Here is a 20,050-nt window from a genome sequence, read left to right on the forward strand (position 1 = left end):
TGGATTGGGTAGGTCTAGCATAGATGCTTTAATGGAACACCTATTTCTTATTTTGTGATAATTGTAATAGAAAATTCAGGCAAATGAAAAACCTGTCCTTATTTCAGAAAGTACTTGAGATGTAAGATATTTCCCATATTTTGTTATGAGGAATTTAAGTCAGTAACTAGTAAAGTCTTGATAAACCAACTGCATATGTAAGAATTAGTATTGCTGGCCGGAGGGTTGGTGGTGTAGCACACCTGTAATCCCAACACTTGGGAGTCAGAGGCAGGTGGAGCTCAGTGAGTGGAAGGTCAGAGAAACTGTCTCAGAAAAACCCAAAATAGTGTTAGTTTTGGAGCATTTAAGTGCCTCTTGGAGGGGACCTAGTGTGGCTCTCAGCACTCACACTGCTTGTAACTCCAGCTCCAGAATATCCAATGCCCTCTTCTGGACATGAACAGAGTGCACATCCCCACACATAGACAAAAAGTCATAAAATAAGTCTTAAGGAATTAGTGTCAAATAAATAGTATAGTTGATAGTAATTTGAAATGATGCCTACGCTAACATTTAGAAATATTTATTATGTATATGATTATGTTATGTTGATTTTAGCACATGGTAGATACGAAGTGATATGGGAATGATCTTGGAGATAGGTAGCAAAGGTCTCTTTTAGAAGACTTGAAAGTTTATTAGATGGGAGATTAGTATGGATTAATTCTGTACTGTAACATATTTTCTCTAGTTTCAACCTGGATATTCAATCAAATTCATGTAGGACCTCAATAATTACTCCTTTGGAGTTTTTGTACTGAGACTTAGGCTTATTTTAGTAACTGTTCTATAAGTTTGCACTTTCAAATCTAAGATCTTGTCACAATTTTTCTATCTTTTGCTTGTATTATTCTGTTCATAAACTGTATTTCTTGGTCTGTAAGTTCCTTAGAAAATACTGCAGTTGTGATACGTCATACATAGGATTTAATAAAATCTATTCTGTCTTTTGCAGAAATGTGGATTCCCAGATGGAGTGAAATAACAATACTACAGACATTGTTGAAGCATTAGTAAGTCTTAATCTACTTGTTGAATTTGATTTTTAATTTTAAGTGTCACTAGATATTTTAAGTGTCACTTACTGATTTGGAATTTAAGCTTTGTCAAAGCTGTAAACAGTGAAAGAAAATCCACATAGTGGTTAAATGTGAAGTTTATTTCTAGAGACAATGATTACTTTATACTTGGTGGACTTGTAATTCATTATGTACATCAGGCTAACCTGGAACTCAGATCTGCTTGCTTCTACATCCTGAGTGCTGGGATTAAAGATGAGCCATCATGATGGGGTCAGGATATAAAACATTAAGACCAAGAAACCGTGGAACTTTTTTACAACATCCTGGATTTGGGTGTCCCTTTGATTTTGTAAAGTCCCTCTCCCTACCCCCAAGTATACCTGGACTGTTCATTCTGTTCATTTAGATACTGTGGTTGCTTTTCTATTACAGTTAGAGTTGAGAATACTTGTCTGAAATATAAGAGGATACTTTGCACTGAAAATGCATAGCCTAGAATGTTTATAGTTTGGTCTCCAAAGAAAGACTGGTTTTAGAGTTTATGCTACTTTTATGATGTAGAACACAAAAGCCCTTTGGTTCTCTCTTTACAATAGAAATTAGTTCTAATGGATTTCTAGTTGTAATTATTTATGATAAATTAACTGAATTTAAACTTCAAGACTAAAACTTTTGACTTATTGACATAGAAATTGCTATTTGATGTAACATATGTTATAATTACCACTACTGTGAAGTAGGTTTTCTAATTCCAAACTTGTCAAGTAGTAGGAAAGAGTAAAATGAGAAGGGTGGTAAAGCATTTTGAGTGAATTGCCCAAAGGATTTATTCATTAGCAACAAACTTTTAAGATAATTGTCTACTATTTATTTCATAGGAGTATAATCTAGATTCCGAGTGACTTTTTTCCCATTATTGCTACTTGTTTTTCTTGAAGGAGAGTGAATAGACCCCAAATTTGCCTAGTGCGCTATTTGCTAGTTTCCAGTGTGGTCATTCTTAGAGATTAGTTGCCTGGTACATGGTACCTACTCAGTAAATATTTGTTCATTTATTAGATTAGTGTAACTTTTATTAAACGTTATCAACTCATACTTTGAGTCTAATGAAACATTATTAAAATAAAAATGTTATTGATGTAAAATGTAGGTGTGGTTAAGAGCTAAAATTTTGGCATAGTAAAAATTACAGTATGTATATCCCTCCCACCATACTCAGTATCTTTATCTTGGCTTCATAATTAGATTGTAAAGCCATGGAAGAGATGACTTTTGCTTTATCATATTTGACCTCATTCTTTCATTAATGAAATGGCTAGTCTTTTTGAAATATTTTACTGCCAGTTTTTATATTCATGTTATTTAAGACTCAGATTTGTTAATCTATTCTGATGAGGATTCAATCTACTTTTTAAAGTAAGAGAAAATAGATTGTACTCGTCAGGGCTTTCTTACATATATTAAAATTTAAAGACAAAGCAAAAGATAAAAATCAAGTCATAAGTGCTAGGTATATTTTGCATGACAGGAAAGATGAGTTTTTGTACTAAATTAAAATATTTTCTTTGTTTTCTTCCTTTAGTTGTAAAACAAGCATTTAGCATCTAGCTTTTGAAAAACTATAATTTCATTAATAGTAGCCTTATAGCCATTTATTAAAAATGAAGATCGTTAATTTTCTTTTTAAGTTTTTGCCCTCTGTATTTTTGCTATTAAAACTGGTAAAGATATGATGGGCATGGTGGCAGAAACCTGTAATCTTAGTACTTGGGAGAACTGGCATCAGATGTTCAGGGTCATTCTTGGTCTCAGTGTGAGGCTACTACAATGAATAGACTCTAGAAAATGAAAGCTAGTTGAAGTACAAGTACAGAACTGCTTTATTTTACAAGAGTCATACTTATACGCCAGATGAGTCAGGGTTGTGTAAACTTATTTTTATAGCTAATTTGCTGAAGGAGAATTTGAAGAAATCCATACTCGATTTTCTGTTAAGTTTATGAATGTCTCTCCAGTGGTTGGATTTCAGGAGATAATTTAATGATTACCTTGGTGACATAGAAACTTAGGTTTGCACAGGGAGTTTTCTTAGAATAAACATATATACTCAAGGAAGTACAAACTAGAAAATACCAATGTTAAGTTTGAATCTTTGATAGGAAACAAAGGTTCTAAGTCTGAGTGAGCATGGAGTTCTAGATCAAAGGAGTGCTTGTTCAAAATGTCTTAATTCACAAGTGGCTCTAGAATAAGGAATAGTTTGGTCATCAATACCTATGCTACATTGAAATATTTTCCCCAAATACAATACTAAAGGCAAAACTGTCTTTAAATAATTGACACCACGATCCTATGTGTTCTCAAAGATATCCTTACTGTTGGACTGGAAAGTTTTCTGACTCTTTAGTTTGAGATTCTCATATGCTTTGATTACTGTGATCTAGTGGAATGAGAGCCAGCCTTTTCTGAGATCATCTCATTTAATCTTCAGTAGTACCACAAGAGGTAGTCACTAGGATCTGCTGTTTTACACATGAGGAGCTGTGGTTTTGTTAACTTTATGCTCTAAGTGCTCTTGTTTGAGACCTATTTTCCTGTTAAGTAAAATTTCCTTTGTTGGGCTAGAGAGATGGCTCAGCTGTTAAGAGCATTGCCTGCTCTTCCAAAGGTCCTGAGTTCAGTTTCCAGCAACCACATGGTGGCTCACAACCATCTGTAATGAGATCTGGCGCCCTCTTCTGGCATACACATAGACAGAATATTGTATACATAATAAATAAATATTAAACCAAACTTCCTTTGTCTATTTAGATTTTGTTAGTATTTGAAACTTCATGAATGTAAGTAGATTACTTCTTAAACCTTCACAGACCTTTGATATTTTATGAAATGTTTGCTAATTAACAAAAATCTTGCTTTTGGCTTTGGATCATGGGTTTTGCACGAGTCCATATTGCTCATTGATTTACAGTGTAAAAGTAGTCTGTTTTCTCTTATAGTAATTTCAGATTTACTTTTTCATTATTTGAAATACATCACTTGATGACATGACAACTATGGGAGCGCAGTTTTTGAGAAGTTTCTGAATGATAATGCCATTATTGACATTTTGAGGCTCTAGCCTACTCCAGCCCCAGCAGTCTTCTTGTCTCATCCTCTCCTGAGTGCTGGCATTTCATGTGGGAGCCACCATATCTGGCCTTTTTTTTTTTTTTTTTTTGTGACAGGGTTTCTCTGTAGCTTTGGAGCCTGTCCTGGCACTAGCTCTTGTAGACCAGGCTGGTCTCAAACTCACAGAGATCCGCCTGCCTCTGCCTCCCGAGTGCTGGGATTAAAGGCGTGCGCCACCACCACCCGGTATGCAGAGGATAATGTCTGTCCTTGATCTCCCAAATGCTGCGATTACAGGCGGGAGCTGCCACCATGTCCAGTTTTATGGGGTTTTGGGATTCTCTTGCCCAGGGGTTTGTGTGTTAGGCACACACTCTTTTTCCCCTTAAAAATTGTTTTAGAAATAAATTGTATTATCCAGTGACAGAAAGATAGCGCTTAGTATTAATATACAACATTGAATAACTTGCACCTGTAACTCATTAGTAATACATTGTTAGTGTCATTTTGTCAAAGATTATATCACTGTTTCATATAGTGTCTGACCATGCATTTTAACACATAAGATAGAAGACAATCTATGTTGTAATGAACTAAGCCGACATATAATTTATCATTTCTTTATTTAAAAAATTATTTTTTTATGTGTATGGATTTTGCCTGCATGCTTGTCTATGCACCACATGCAAGCCTGATCCCACAGGAGGCCAGAAGAAGAAATGTGTCCCCTGAGCCTGAAATTAAAGTAACAGGCTGAATATGGTACTGCGAATCCTGGGCCCCGGAAGTGCAAAAAGTGCTCTTAACCACTGAGCATCTTTCTAGTCCCTGCAGTTATTTTGTTTTTCATTTAGAGACTTGGTCTCACTGAGTGGCCCTGAACTCCCTAAGTAGATAGGTAGGCCTCAGACTCAGAGGTCCTTCTGCCCCTCTGGCTCCCAAGTACTAGAAGTAAAAAGGTATGTGCGACCATACCCAGCCATTTCTTAATTTTTGGAAAAGAACAAGGCCAGTAGTATTCCATTGACTTGGGAATAGAAAAAATTCTTTTTCATTTTAAGGAAGGGTTTGAGAAAGTTTCAAAAATCTACTAGAGAAGAGTATCTTGATTTGGGTCTGGAGAGATGACTCAGTTAAGAATATCTTGATTTGATGATGATTACTGATACTGTCATACTCCTTTAAAGAGTTATTTTTTTATTTGGGGACACTTCTATCTTTTGATTATCTAGTTTATTAAGTATGTTTTATAATGTATGTATTAGAAAACATGGTTTTAGTTAGGGAGACAGGAAAATAGCCTAGAAGCAACCATGTATTCTGTTTCTAGTCACTGACTGTAGCTCTACAAGTTGAACTGGAAAGTTGTAGAACCAGAGAAAATTAGGAAGGGACTGAAATGGTTTTGCTGGTTCAGAAGATGGCTCAACCTTTAAGTACCTAGCTATTACCTGCCTGTAATTCAAGGTGGAGATGCATCTTTAGAGGAAACTGACTAGCAACATGAAGCTTTGAGTTTGACTGAGAGATCCTGCTTGAACAAAATTAAGATGATTTCTCAACATCAGTATCAAACTCGGGCCCACACATGCATTTACACCCATGTAAATATATGCCTTCTTAGAAAAATAGGCACACATACATAAAAACTGGGAAAAATTATTTTTCAAATTTTTTGTGAATATGAGGAATCCAGATGTTTAGTAGTAAAATCACCTGGAGGCTCATTTCTCCCTCTAGTACAAATTATTTAAATAACAGATTAATTTTTCTAGAAGGAACATATACTGTTTTGACAATGAAATATATTTTAGTTGTTTATAAATCAAAAAAGCAAATTTTCTGTTGCAAATTCCAAGTAAGCCAAGCAGATGTTTCTAAATTTTTTTTTTGTTATTTTTTTCTTGTGGCTTCACATTTTCTGCATTCTCAGATACGTAACCATAAAGGTGCTTCTGTTTATATAGGTCATGTGTGTTATCTAAACAAAAGTAACATCTGTAAGACTTTAAAACTACGCCATGCAATCATCTATTGCTTTTTTAAAAAACTCTTAAGACTCTTTATAAGTAGTTTTCTTTGAAGGAGCTTGGAAACTTTTGCATTGAAACAGTAGATTCCACAGTGTTTGTAATTTATTTAGCTTCCCACCATTTTTAAATTTTAATCTTTGGCTTTAGTTTTCACATATATAAGAATTTGACCTTTGACTGCTATTTTTAATGGATACAAATATATTTGTGACAGGAGAAGCTACAAAATGTGCATTCACTGATTCTATTTCTGAGAGGTTAAGTTTTATCACAATAATGAAGTAAAAGGATTTTACAGAATTAAAGATTTATGTACAATAGGATATCTTCAAGGTGGGTAGAATTTTATTTTGAAGAAATAAGATGATATTCCAACAGAATTTTTTTCTTCTAATTTTTTTATGAAGCATCCAGTCAGCTTGAAGAGTTTGAAATGGACTACTGAAAAATCAAGATGGCAGCCCACTATGGGGAATTGAGGAAAATGGATTAAAGCCTGAATGCTGTGATGTTATACAACCGACACAGGGTTCTTTTCATGTGGATTCCATGAAATGAACGATTCTTACCCAACACAAATGGACAGTGGGATTTCCTTTCTAAAGACTTCCTACATATTATGTACATTTTAACATCTGGAGAAGATGTTACATTTATTCAAATACTAGTTTGTATTCCTGGAATTTCTTACAATTTTGATCTGATTGACCTTATGCAATGTTAACTTCAATAAAATCTCTAAAACTTAAAGATTTCTCAGTTTGGCCCTTTTTTAAATTTTTTTTAAGTGGACGCTTTCATTAAATGTTCATTTCTCTTTATCATTTTGACCTTTATCGTCTCTTTTCATTAAAGTATATTGAATAAAGCTGGTAAAATGGAATGGCGTACTGAGGAATATTTTGTTTGGTTGGGGTATTTTATTTGCAAAGCTGTGTCAGTGTACCTGTGCTTAGTGGAATGACCTTTTGGTTAAAAAGCAATTTGGTTGGTGTTTTTTATTACAGGGTTTAAGTGAATTTCATTAAATTTGTTTGAGTCTTTTCAAAACATCTTGCATTTTAATCAGTGGGTAATAGGAACCTTGAAAGTATTATGAGATTACAATGAATTTACAAAACAAAGTACTTGTTGCCTACAGAGACTGAGACCCAGTATCTCAATTCTTGTTGATGGAAGCGACTCCGTTGACCTATGTTTTTAAAGTATTATAAGTAAAACCTGGAATGCTCATCCTCAATATCTGAGTTACAATGATGTTTGTATTGTCTAATATTAGATGTGTAATTTTTAGGACCTTTAGGGTATACACCAAAGGGTTTAATTTTAACAGTATTGTAATGTACATATGAATAATACCTTGTTTCCCTTCTGTCCAGTTGGTGGCTTAAATGAACCACACTGTGCTTTAGATTACCCCATGGTTGGAATCAAATACCAGGTTTTCATTTGCTGATCTTAGTTAATAACAGTTTTAGTAACTAATAGAAAGGAATGATGGTGAACTTTTTTTCGTTGACCATTGATTATGTTTTCTCAGTATAGAGAACAAAGAACAAAATAATCCATTGTTAATACAAAGTATCTTAGAATATACATCTATGGTTAATACACATGCAGTGTTCGTTGATGTGAAATGGTTGGTCTTTGCTTAAATTGAAAAACGAGTTGGATTTTGATTGGAATGTAAAAATATTGGTAGATTTGAAACTTGATTATGGATTATACATTTATTTCGATTTAAATATAAGTGCTTTTGGTTGTAAAGATAAAATGAATTACCGCCTTGATGAGTGACATGGATTTGACCAGTTACAGGGCTCTGTAAAGGGGTGCTTTGAGTTTTTAGGGCACGCATGTGGTTACTTGTCTGCATGGGAAACAACACTTCGTTGCATTTTTAATTTGTTTCTATAGACCTTCCCACCTTCAGGGAGTTTGTCTTTGAAAGTTTGATTGGCTTCTAGATGTGATCTATTGTAAGCGACCTGTCATTGATGAAATATGAGTGTACCTAGAATTTGATTTTAAATATGAGTGAAGTATTGGTATATACTAGTTTTTTGGTTTTGGAGTTGAGGTTGAGTTTTTGATTTAAAGGTGACCGTGGTTGGTGTATATTCTTGATTTTGTTGTTAATCATTTTGCCCAAATCAGTTAAAGTAAATGTGTAACAAGTATGAGAATTTTTTGATGTATGGTGCATCCAAGGTTATATCATGGGTTAAAGAATTTTGATGATTGTTGAGAGGATTGTACTAAGTTTTGCTCTACTGCAACTGAACACTAGGGAGGCGCTCTTGAGTTGTAAAAAATTACCCCTTCCAGTTGGGGTGGAAAATTCCCCTTTAAACTTAGTTTTTAGATGGTTTTTAGGGACAATAAAGAAGGTGAGCGGTCAGCTTAATTTATGGTATTGATGTTGCTTCTATTTGCAATCCATTTTACCCATGGGGGTGTTAATTTTTTAAAAGATTAGTACTTAAGCTGAGCTTTAAATTCTCAAAAATTATCCTTATTTCAAAATGGCTTGATAAAACACCACTTCCTGTCCAGAGAGGAAGTTATTTTAGCTCAAGGACTGAAATATTTAGCAGATCTTTAGACAAAAGGAACAAATTACATTTCTCTCTGGCTTAAAAAGGGTGCTTGAGCCAGAGGGGGTTAAGAAGCCCTTCCCCCTCCCCCTTATGAAGTGGTCTGGAGGGGCAGGGAGGTGTGGGGTTGGGGTCTTAAGTCTCCCTTGGATGGAGGATCTAGTTTTTTTTCTTTCTTTTTTTTTTGGTGGAGATGAAGGGGTGGGTCTATGGTACATCACCTGAGTTGTGGGGTAAATGTAGAGAGTGTCAATCAAAGGCAGAGCTCTCAGAGCTGGGAAGGAGGCTCTAGATGGCGGCTGTGCCTTAGAGAGAGCGCGCTTTGCTCCCTGCTTCGCTTCACTTTACGCAACTTTCCCTAACTTTCGGGCACCCTCAGGGGGCCCCCGCAGCCCCCTGCCTCTTCTAGTGAGTTACCGGGGTCGATCCGAACCTTTTTTTGGGAGAAAAGCAGCGTTTAGGAGCTTTCTTTTCGTGCCTTGTTGGAAGAAGCTGCCGTATTGAGAGCCCAGGTCGTTGTTTTTTCCAGCTTAGAAGCCATGGCGCACCTCCATTTTTGTGCGCTCTCCTAATGAGGCTTTTTTTTCCCTTCCGGACCTGTTTTAGTATTAATTACTGCTTTATTTTTGACAAGTCAACACATTTGGGGACTATTTAATTTACTTTTTGTTTTTTAACGGAGGATTTTGCGTTTTTTAATTATTTTGGCTCTGATATTTTTCTACTACTAGATAGGACTCTTGCTTTGGACATACTACATGGATCAGGTAAGTCCATGATAATTAGTGATAATTTTAAAGATTTTTATGTTGAAGTTGGCTTTATTTACTGTAAATAGGAGAAATTCCTGGATGACGCAATAAGATACAGAGATTGTTATTTGTATCCAGTGTGTTACTTTGAGAAACTTTCCTTATTGATAGTGATGCTTCTACCGTTCAGTTTATCCCCTACTTATTTTAAAAAGGAAAAATAGAAATATTTTTGTTTTTTTGGTGCTTACCGTTGTTGCATTACATGAATATCGCTAACATCGTCAGGACTTTGTTCCTGATAATAAAAACCACCCATAGAAGCTGGGACCTTACCTTTCTTTCAACTTTTGACAGTAAATACCTGGGCACAGGACTTCAAAGCAAACACTGATTCCCCCTCCCCCTTAATATTTAAGAATTAAAAGATGATGAGAAATAAGGACAAAAGCCAAGAGGAGGACAGTTCGCTACACAGCAATGCATCGAGGTATGAACTATCAACTTTCTTTTTCTTCTCTCTTTTTTTTTTTTTGGGAAACCTCAGCTTACACTTGTTTACTTTGACAGACATTGATTGCTGTCTGTGTTATAAGAATTTTCTAACTTGGGTTGATTTTTTTAAAAGCGTGACCTTGAGATTGCTAACATGCCACACCCTGATTTTTTGGTAGCAATTTATGAAAGTTGAGTTGTGACTTAGGGCCTCTTACAGCATTCAGAAGGTAAGGTACTTTTGTACGGAGGGGCCTTTCCTAGAAACTGTAGTTTTTCTGTCAGTAAATTTTTAGTTTTTAGGTTTTTGTGCTGCAGAAAAATGACCTTGTCTGTTTAGCCATTGCTGCATTGCACCATTTTACATACAAGGCAGATTTTTTTCTTTGAAGAATCTGGGATATTCAAACTTGTAACTGAGGGCCATAGAGGAGCCTTGTGGTAGTAAATTATAGTAAATAGACATTTGAGAAAGTTACATGAATGGAAAATGTATATTTAAAATCAGAATCACAAATGGGACCCTTTGACTGATGCCTTTCGTTTATATTTTTGATTGTTTCTTTGGATACACTTCCATTTCAGAAATTTTTATGACTTAACCAAAACCTTCCTTATATTTCCTGAAATCATTAAATCTGTAACACGCAAAAATCCTGGAATGCTATTAATATTAAGCTTTGTATTTGTTACTATGACAATATAATTTTAGATTTTATGTTTTAAAATGCTCCAAGGTTTATGTTTGTGTATTCATGTTAAGACAGTGATTTCAGGATGGTAATTGTATTTTATCTTTACCTTTTAGTTTATGCTGCTTTAAATTTATCCATTTATTTTGACAGAGTCGTCTGGAATGTTTTCTCTTCTGAAGCTTTTGTGTACTGTTTGTTCAAATAATGATTTGTCTCACATTCCTTGAAGTAGTTTATCAGCAACCGAAGTAATAAAACCTATAAGATATTTTTGTTGTATGACTATCTTTATCTTAATTTTAAAAGCTAATGTGCATGCATTTCTGGATGTATTAAGAATTGTCATAATTTAAAATCATGTAACTAACAAGGATGTGATTGGTTATGTGTTCTTTTCCCAATTTTGATTTTACTTTATAATTTTGCATAAAATTATTTTCTAAATTAGCTTGTAAATTTGGAAAACTTGAATATGGTTATTACAAATGATGAATTTTGCATTCTACTTAAAGATATTTTGAGTCTTGATTTTAAAGATAATTTCCAAGTTCCTCTGCAAATTGAGTTGTTAGAAATTTGGATGCCTTTTGAGTTGCCTGTGTAATTATTGGGTTATATATAGGACAAACAGCTTCTAATGCAAAACTAGTTTTCTGGAAAGTAATAATTTGAAGCTATATAGAAAGCTCCAGATATATTTGAAAATTATGAAAGACCCAGTACTAAAGTTGTTCCTCCCTTGAGTATAGATTTGCATATTCTCACCAGGGTTTTGGCTTTCTTATGCAGGTTTTTGGTTTCATTGATCAGACTGTGCTCTCTAACTCATGGCAAAGTGCTGTCTGTCTTTGAATTCACTTTTACTTTTATCTGGAATATGACTTGGGCATTGTCATGCATTTATTTGATTTCTTTAGTTAAAACAAGAAGCATATATTTAATGCTTTTGCCAACCATATTTTAAATCACATCATATACTTTATGAACGTCCAAATAATCTAGAATTGTAGGTGCTGTTACTCTTAAGTGATACACATTATTAATGCATGTACATAGTTATGACATCACTTCCTTTCAAAGATTGTAAAGTTTAAAGGATGTTTGTGTTGTTTTGGTACAGTAGACTGTTATTTCCAGTGAGCTGAAATTGAATTTGCCTGTCTACCTGGTTCCTGTGTTATATTAGATTGCCTAAAGAGGCTAAATTTTTGAAGTACAGTGTTTAGGGAACATTACTAAAAATCACTTTTGCACCCTAATACTACAAGAGAGGAAAGGAATTGTTTTCAGGTCAAGTAAATTTTGGAATGAGAATCACTTGAGAAACAGGAATGAACACTAGTTTTAAGTAAACTTTTTCCTGCATTGGACACGTGCTATAACTTTTACTATTGATATCTTGTATTCTTTTGAAGTTAATGCTTAATTCTAAAGTACTTTGTATATTATGATTTTTGGAGTTTAAAATTTTACTTTTTAAAATGTAATTTTAAACAATTCACATTTGTAAATTTCTAAATAAAACAGTTTTAGTGATGGACATATAAAGTATGCCACATACTTACCTAAGTTGTTATATCCAGGAGTGAAACTAGGGGGAAGAGAATGCACATGGAATCGTGTGCACACATTTCTGTGTTCTAGGCACGGCATTTATAAACTCACAATTAAATGTCTATCCAGAATCATCTGCCTTTGAGCCATAATTTGATATTTGGAGGTGTGGGTAAAATCTTAACCTTTTAAAGAGCCTCTTACAAGAGCCTCTTAGCCTTGTAAGGCTGGGGATGGTTAGAAAAGGCTTATGCAGTCAGTGCTTGTGGACTGGATCAGGCAGTTTTCAGTGGCAGCCATTTTATGACTGATAATACTTATAAAAATCCGATTTTTAAGAAGGCTGGAAACAAATGAATCGAAATCCTAAATATCAGAAGATCCCTTTCCCCATGTTCCCATTGGTACTCTGATGATGAAATAAAGGGACAGCTCGGTAGTTGGCGTAGGGAGCAGCTCTCGGAGGCTCGGGCATCTTGGTGCACGTCCAGCTCAGTCACAAAATGGCTGTTCCTTTGTGCCGCAGCGCTGACAGACATACTGCATTGCACTGTGTACTCGCCAAACAGCAGGAAGTTGCCGTGCCGAGTTCAAAGGCCGGCCGGCGCTGGCGGCGGGTGCTGATTGGCTGCCTTCGCGCCTGGCAACAGCAGGGTCAACGGCGCGCCGCGGGGCAGTCCCCGCCCTCTGACGTCAGCCGTGCTGGGCGGGAGAACGCGGTGACGCGTGGCCTCGTGCGCCGGTCGACTGCTTCCTGTCCGGGCCCGGGTAGTGGCGGGGGCGGGTCCGAGGAAGGGAATTTTGGTCGGGACTTTCCGGTGGGCGGCTTCTTTCCGGAACGATTTTGATCTTGCAGTCCTCAGGCCTGGCCTGTAGTTGTCCACACCGCGCCCTGCAGTGTTTTCCTGAGCCCATTCCAGGAATAGTTGTCCTCTTTTGGAGAAAAGACACTGTAATCGTACATCTCCAAATAGAAGTCCGCTAGTTTTTTTTATTTCCAGTTTTCGTGGTTTCTTTTCCTTTTTTTTTTTTTTAAATATTCCGGTGCGTTTTTTTCTCCCGTTTATTTCCTTGTTCATTGTAAAGAGATTAGTGAGTTTCATTTTGTTCCATTGATTGAAAACAGTTCATTGTGAGTGGAATGTTTTCAATTGAAAGGCCTTAACGGGTGTTTAAGGCCATGTCACACATGGCTCATAAACCAAGTGAAGAGCGCTTGAGCTTGTCCCCGTGCATTTTTACTTGGTACCAAACATTTTCTCAATTGACATTTGAGGAAGAAAAACTCAGGTCAGTATGTGTTTAGTGGTTTGTAAGAGTCTCAGTGGGTAGTTAAATGGAAAACGGCCTAGGTACTTTTAGTTGTGACTACAAGTGTCCGTGCATTAGGAAATACATTATTTTGTAGTGTCAGCAAACTACTAAAGTGTTAGTGGCGCTGACTGAGATTCAAACTTTGCTTAGTTAGCAGAATTGCTTGTTAAGGCCTTGAGAAATGCCTTGGCCCTAGCCTCCCTTTAGTTTCTGCTAAACAATCTTATGTGTTGCTCATTTCCTACCCTTTTGGAAACCCTTGGAAGAATTTGTTCTTAAAAATAGTTTACCAACTGCTGCTTGTAATTAAATCACAAATAAGGAATTTAAAGTTGAAGGAAGAGCACTTAGTACACTTATGTATTGTTCCCTTACATATTCCAGTACATCTTAGGACGATTGAGTGTGCTATTCTTAGGAGATACTATTAAGAATTCAGTAGAACGGTGCTATAAAATAGGTATGGGCACTGGATGTGGAGGCACACACTTCTCATTCAACGCTTTGGCGTTAGTGGCAGAAACTGGCTGATCTCTGTGATTTCAAGGCCAATCTGATCTGCCAACCAGGACAGCCAGGGTTATGTCCGGTGAGACTTCTTCAAAAAGAAAAACTGAACCAACGGACTGTATGGGCTTGTTGAATGTTACTGGAAATGTTTTCGTGGGTGTTTGTGAAAGCAACAGTTTCCCCAAAGGGTTTTATAGGTTTCCCTTAATTATATTTGTTTAGGTGGAATTCTTAGGAATATAAGAATACAAGAGTCATGCAGAAAAGCTTGCACGTGATTTGAAATTATGTTCTCTTATTTATTCTACACAAAATGCTTAACATCCTTATAGTTCTACATTTTATAAGCTAATTTAAATGTTTCCAACATTTTAAAGTGTTTATTAAATAATAGCAGCAGCAACAACAAAAACATCTTGATACCAGAAGGAAGATAGTAATTCCATGTCCCTTTTGGTGGATTGAAATTAAATTATAGTAATATTAGATTTTTAGCATTTGTTAAATATTCTTAAATTTCTGTGTGGGTTAGAATTAAGTAGCCAACCTTGCTTGCATTGTATTTATGACAGAATAAATAGTTCTGTCAAAGGTAATTTCAGCCCAGGTATACTCTACTGTACGAGTTGATGAATTTCACAGGTTTAGTGGTTTCGGAACTGATTACAGTACCAGGGAACATTTCAAGCCATTTTTCTAAGGTCTGCTTTTTGAGCCTGTGTGGATATGGCAGAAATTGGCAAGAAACTTCTTTTTTCTTTTCTTTTTGGTATGTGTATTTCAAAAACTTGCATGCCAATTTTTTTTGCCTTTTATGATTTGTATTTTTTGTAGATTAAGTCAGTGGGGGATGGGAGATATGGCTCAGTTGATAGTTTGCCTGGCATGCTAGAGGTCCGAAGTTTGTTTCCTAATTTCGTAAAGTGGATGTGACACACCTGAAATCTCATTATTTGGAATATGGATGCTGGAGAATAAGGAGTTCCAGATTATCCTCAACTGTGTAAAATTTGAGGCCAGTCTTGACTACTACTTGAGATTACAACTCCAAAACAGGATAAAAAGGCAGTGTTACCCGGTTGTGGTGGTACAACATGGGGGGGGGAGACCTGGAGGACCTCTGTGAGTTCAAGGTCATCCTGGTTTACCAGGACAGGCTCCAAAACTGTGGAGAAACCCCGTCTCAAAAAAAAAAAAAGCAGACTTAATGGAGGGAAGTGTAAACAATATTTGATAAGGTTTATTAAATTATAGCCAGTTAATTTCTTAAGGAATGAATATGTAATTTTATTTGACCTTTGTATGACATTCAATTTTATAATTTACATCGCTGTAGTGTTCAGTCCAGCTGTGTAAATTTGAAACCCATAGCTGAAAAGTTCTTATGCTGAAAACATTTGATCCCCAATTGGTACCTGAGGGTCAAGGCCTTTCTGAAATAAGTGATAACGAGCCTAGAAGTTGCTATTCATGTCCTGTTTTCTGAAGCATTTAGCTTTGAGTACTTCATTTATGGGCTCGCTATGAGTTACCCAGTTTTGGTGTTTCAAACGTCTTTGTGACTCTGTAGTAATAATTATTATCATCACTATCCTCCTCGTTATTAGGTTTTTCGAGACAGGGGTTCTTTGTGTATGTAGCCTTACCTGTCCTTTTTTGTTTGTTTGTTTTTGTTTTGTTTTTCGAGACAGGGTTTCTCTGTACCTTTGGAGCTTGTCCTGGAACTAATTCTTGTAGACAAGGTTGGCCTCCGAACTCACAGAGATCCACCTGCCTCTGCCTCCCAAATGTTGGGATTAAAGGTGTGTACCACCACTGCTTGGTTATATCTTATTTTCAAAAGACTTTGGATTCTCTTGTAGTTTGGGAAAAATAGGTTTCCTCCCTCTTTTGAAATTTATTTATTTTTTATGTGTATGAGCATTTGCCTGGATGGATGGATGGATGGATGGATGGATGTGTACTATGTGTAAGTGTGCCTGGTGGCCTTGGAGGCTTGAAGAGAGCCTTGTATCCTCTGGGACTAGAGTTACTAACAGTTGTGATAGGCTTCATATGGGTGCCGGGAGCTACAGACTTGTATCTTCAAGAGTAGCAAGTTCTCTTAAAGGCTGAGCCATCTCTCCATTCTTACCCTTTTAAGAGGCTGGGGAAAGAAAGGTAAAGCTAGGCCAGATTTTTGGGCTTCATTCTCGCCATCTTCTTGTTAGGCTCTAAGAGCTGTGTTTGGAATCATATAATGGCTATCAATTCAGCTTTTATTTAATGCTCAAAGCTTCCAATTTAGGTTATTTTGGGCATGAAATTTTCTCATTTTAAGAATGTAGACCGGAGCCGGGCGGTGGTGGTGCACGCCTTTAATCCCAGCACTCGGGAGGCAGAGGCAGGAGGATCTCTGTGAGTTCGAGACCAGCCTGGTCTAGAGAGCTAGTTCCAGGACAGGCTCCAAAACCACAGAGAAACCCTGTCTCGACAAACCAAAAAAAAAAAAAAAGAATGTAGACCGGTAATCATTGGGTTGTGAGGATTTAGTATTTGAATGCCTATATGTGTATGTCCTTGGCAAAGTGCCCAGCACTCAACGAATGGAAGCTACTAGTAATACTTTCCTATTACTGCTCAGTTTGTCCTTGCCTCTCCTCACCCTTCAGCCCTGCAGTTCAAAGTGTACTTCTGATGAGCCAGGTTCTGCCCAAGTGCCCTGGTGGTTACCAAGAGCCGTTTTAGGCAGATTAGTGGAGAGATGTTTGAGAATGACCTCAGGAGGCAAGTCCCATTTAACTTAAAATCTCGGGTTCATTTTGTAGTTAAACCTCAGTTTTGTTTTTGTATTTTTTTTTTCCTACTCCAAGGAGGCAGCCAGCCTGTGGGAGCTGATTGTTCTTCCTGTTGTGAGTCAGCCCAGTTTCTGGCAGTAATGAGTTACTTTCCCCTGATGGTAATTGCTGCCCATCTATGGCTGCTTTTGTAGCTCCCCTAGCTGTGGAAGGGGAGTGACTAGTGAGTGCTCCAGTAGTAGCTGAGCCCTGCAGTCCGATGTGTATGGTATTTCACTGGAACTGGAGTGCCAAGATTTGGGTGCTTTTTATTTCTTCAGTTCCATGTGTTTGGAACTAGATGAGTTTGTTTCTGTCATTGGAGGGCTTTTAAAATAATCCAAGTCCTGCCATACCTTCCAGGTTTACTTTGTAAAAGTCCTCCATGTGGCTCAGATTTACCAGTGTTTTCCTATATGCAGTGTTCACTTTTTGTTCTTATTCTTTTTTAGTAATATCCACTAGCCCGTCGCATCTCCTTTGTTGGTGCTTTCAGGCTTTTAGTTTGGAGTTCAGGAAATAAAAGGTGGATGGAGTTTTAAGAAAAGGAGTTAGAGGTTTAGTGGAGCGGAAGGAAGTGTTTCTGGGTTGAATATGCTCCAGCTTCAGGAATTCTTTTCAAATGTGCAGTGAGGAGCTCAATTTGCTGTAAATCTGCTGGCCTCTTCCATACTCACACTGTTCAGTTTGATTCGGAAGTTTGTTTGGATGCTAATCTCTTTACATTTACTTAATACCTTCCCAAATCTTAAGAATTACTTGGTTTCAATGCATTCATATTCCATGCTCTGAGAATGGGGGGGAGGGGTGAGAGTGGGCGGGACTTGTCTCTTAAAGGGACAGAGTACCCATGTGACAGACCAGGCCAGCATGCTGATCATAACAACTTCCCCTGCCCCCTGTTGTTTATACAGGTAAGTACCTAACCAGATCATACAGGAGTGGAACTGTGGTGTGCTGTTTTTAGACTGTCTCCCAGTTGACAGTTGTAAACTGTAACCAGCACCACCATTTTAAAAATGGATGGAAAACCTTAGGGAATCTCATTTATGTAGTCTTTCTTTTTTGAAACAAGGTCTCACTTTGTAGCTCTGCCTGTCTTATAACTCACTGTGTGGACCAGGCTGAACTTTGAACAGTCTGCCTGTTTTACCTCTGCATCTAGGGCTGAGATTAAAGGCTTGTACCACATACTTGGCCCTGCCTTTTTCCCCCCTTCCCTTCTTTTTGATTTTTGGTACGGGGTCTACTCTCTCTGTAGCCCTGGCTGTCCTGGAATGCTGTAGACCAGGCTGCCTTAACTCAGATCCACCTGCTCTCGCCCCAGAGTGCTGGGATTAAAGATGTGTACCACTGTTCCCGAGTAGCCTTGTGTTTGTGATCTTTGTATTTTGATAGGCATCAAGCCTGTAGATGAAATGATTTCAAGAAAATGTTTAAAAGAAAATAACGAGAAGGCTCAGTAAGAACCACCATTTATTGCTCCTGCTGTGAACCCAGTTGTTATGATTTTTATCCCTGCATGTAACAAATGAGAAAAACTGAAGTATAAGGGAGTCAGTATGGAATCGTGACTCAGATTTTTGGTAGCTGGCTTAAACATGTCATGAATGGTTGCTGTCCCCTTTGTCGATTCAGAGAAAACTGTAGAGGAAATAGGAGATATAGTAAAACATCTTGGATCCTCCTCTTCTGCTTCTAAAGCTCGTTTGTTCATTTGTTCTTTTGTTCATTCATTCATTCATTGTGTGGCCTATGTAGTTCATGCACACGCTGAGGCCAGAGAGGTTGTCATTGGGTGGCCTTTATCACTGTCCTATTGCTTTGAGACAGGGGCCTCACTGAATCTGGAGCTAGGCTGGCAAGTTACAGTGATCCTCCTCCCTATGCGCCTCAGCACTCCACTTTGAAAAAAAAAAAAAGACAGTCTCACTATGTAGTTCTGGAATAAGTGTAAAGATTTTTATAGATTTGTATTTTATTTGAATGTTTCCTGTATGTATGTATGTATGTTTATGTGCTTCATGTGTTCCTGGAGCCTTTTGGAGAACAGAAAAGGGTTTGGATCCCCATAGAACTGGAGTTATAGACAGCCACAAGCTGCCGTGTGGGTGCTGAGAATTGAATCTGGATCCTCTGGAAGAGCAGCAAGTGTCCTTTAGCAATGGATCATCTCCAACCCTACACCTGTTTTTTTGTTTGTTTGTTTGTTTTTTTAATTGAGGATTCTGGGGATATGAATTCAGGTCTTCATGTTTGCAAAGTAAGTGCTCCTTCCTGCCTACCTTTTCTACATTTTATTTTTATTTATTTTTGTTTTTTTGAGACAGGGTTTCTTTCTTTTTTCTGCCTGGAATTTGCTCTGCCTCAATCTCAAAGAGATCCATCTGCCTCCAAATGCCTTTAATCCCAAAATGCTGGGATTAAAGGCATTTGCCACCACCTCTCAGCTAACCTTTTCCGATTTAAAGAAACCAAAGCCTCAACAAGAGTACAGTCTTTTATGGATGTGGTCTTCAAAAGGCCAGTATTTTACATAAAGGCCTCAGGTGGGAATGTGGCCATCGAAGTGGTTTCCTTGGGGTGGTTGAAACCTGAAGTGCCTGTGGAGGAGGCAGTTGCAGTGGTTTCCTGGAGAGTGGCTGTGTCCTGGGAGTATTCATTGGGAGGTCTTGGAAACCTTAGAACTTGCTCTTCCGTTGTTTGGCTTTTATTCACACATGACTAAAAACTTACTTTGGGTTAGTTTGTGATGCATGAAAGTTTGTGCTTGTGGTCTCCCTCCCCTGTATCCTAAATTTAATTTTTGTGCATGTTTTGCTTGAGAATTGCCTGGATAATTTAAACAAGTATCAGAATTGAGTGGATTTTTTTTTTTTTTTTTTTTTTGTATAGCAGGTTAGGGGAAAGGGAAAGCTCTTGTTGGGTCAGTTGTTTTGTAGATGTGCCTTGTCAAGAAACAGTACTAGGTGGCAGGGTGGTGGTGGACACCTTTAACCCCAACTCTGGAGGCAGAGGTAGGCGGATCTCTGTGAGTTCGAGGTCAGTCTAGTCTACAGAGTGAGTTCCAGGACAGGCTCCAAAGCTACACAGAGAAACCCTATTTCAA

At 37.3% G+C, this 20,050-nt stretch overlaps 1 protein-coding gene across 7 annotated transcripts in view; it reads left to right on the forward strand.

The window, feature by feature from the left end:
- The window catches only part of Chd2 (chromodomain helicase DNA binding protein 2), a 131,569-nt gene that overhangs the window by 9,402 nt on the left and 102,117 nt on the right, over nucleotides 1–20,050 (forward strand). For 3 of the 7 annotated variants that reach the window (XM_005357759.3, XM_026784344.1, XM_026784345.1), the window contains 3 exons: nucleotides 998–1,055; nucleotides 6,616–9,572; nucleotides 9,915–10,047. In XM_005357759.3, the coding sequence (XP_005357816.1) occupies nucleotides 9,986–10,047 (62 nt within the window). In that variant the 5' untranslated portion in view covers nucleotides 998–1,055; nucleotides 6,616–9,572; nucleotides 9,915–9,985. Of the gene's footprint in view, nucleotides 1–997; nucleotides 1,056–6,615; nucleotides 9,573–9,914; nucleotides 10,048–13,400; nucleotides 13,592–20,050 lie in introns of those variants that run through there. The other 4 variants (XM_026784343.1, XM_026784346.1, XM_013350226.2 and 1 more) reach the window with 3 other exon arrangements.

This window comes from Microtus ochrogaster, chromosome 22, assembly GCF_000317375.1.
Source record: "Microtus ochrogaster isolate Prairie Vole_2 chromosome 22, MicOch1.0, whole genome shotgun sequence".
In the NCBI taxonomy this organism is placed as follows: domain Eukaryota; kingdom Metazoa; phylum Chordata; class Mammalia; order Rodentia; family Cricetidae; genus Microtus; species Microtus ochrogaster.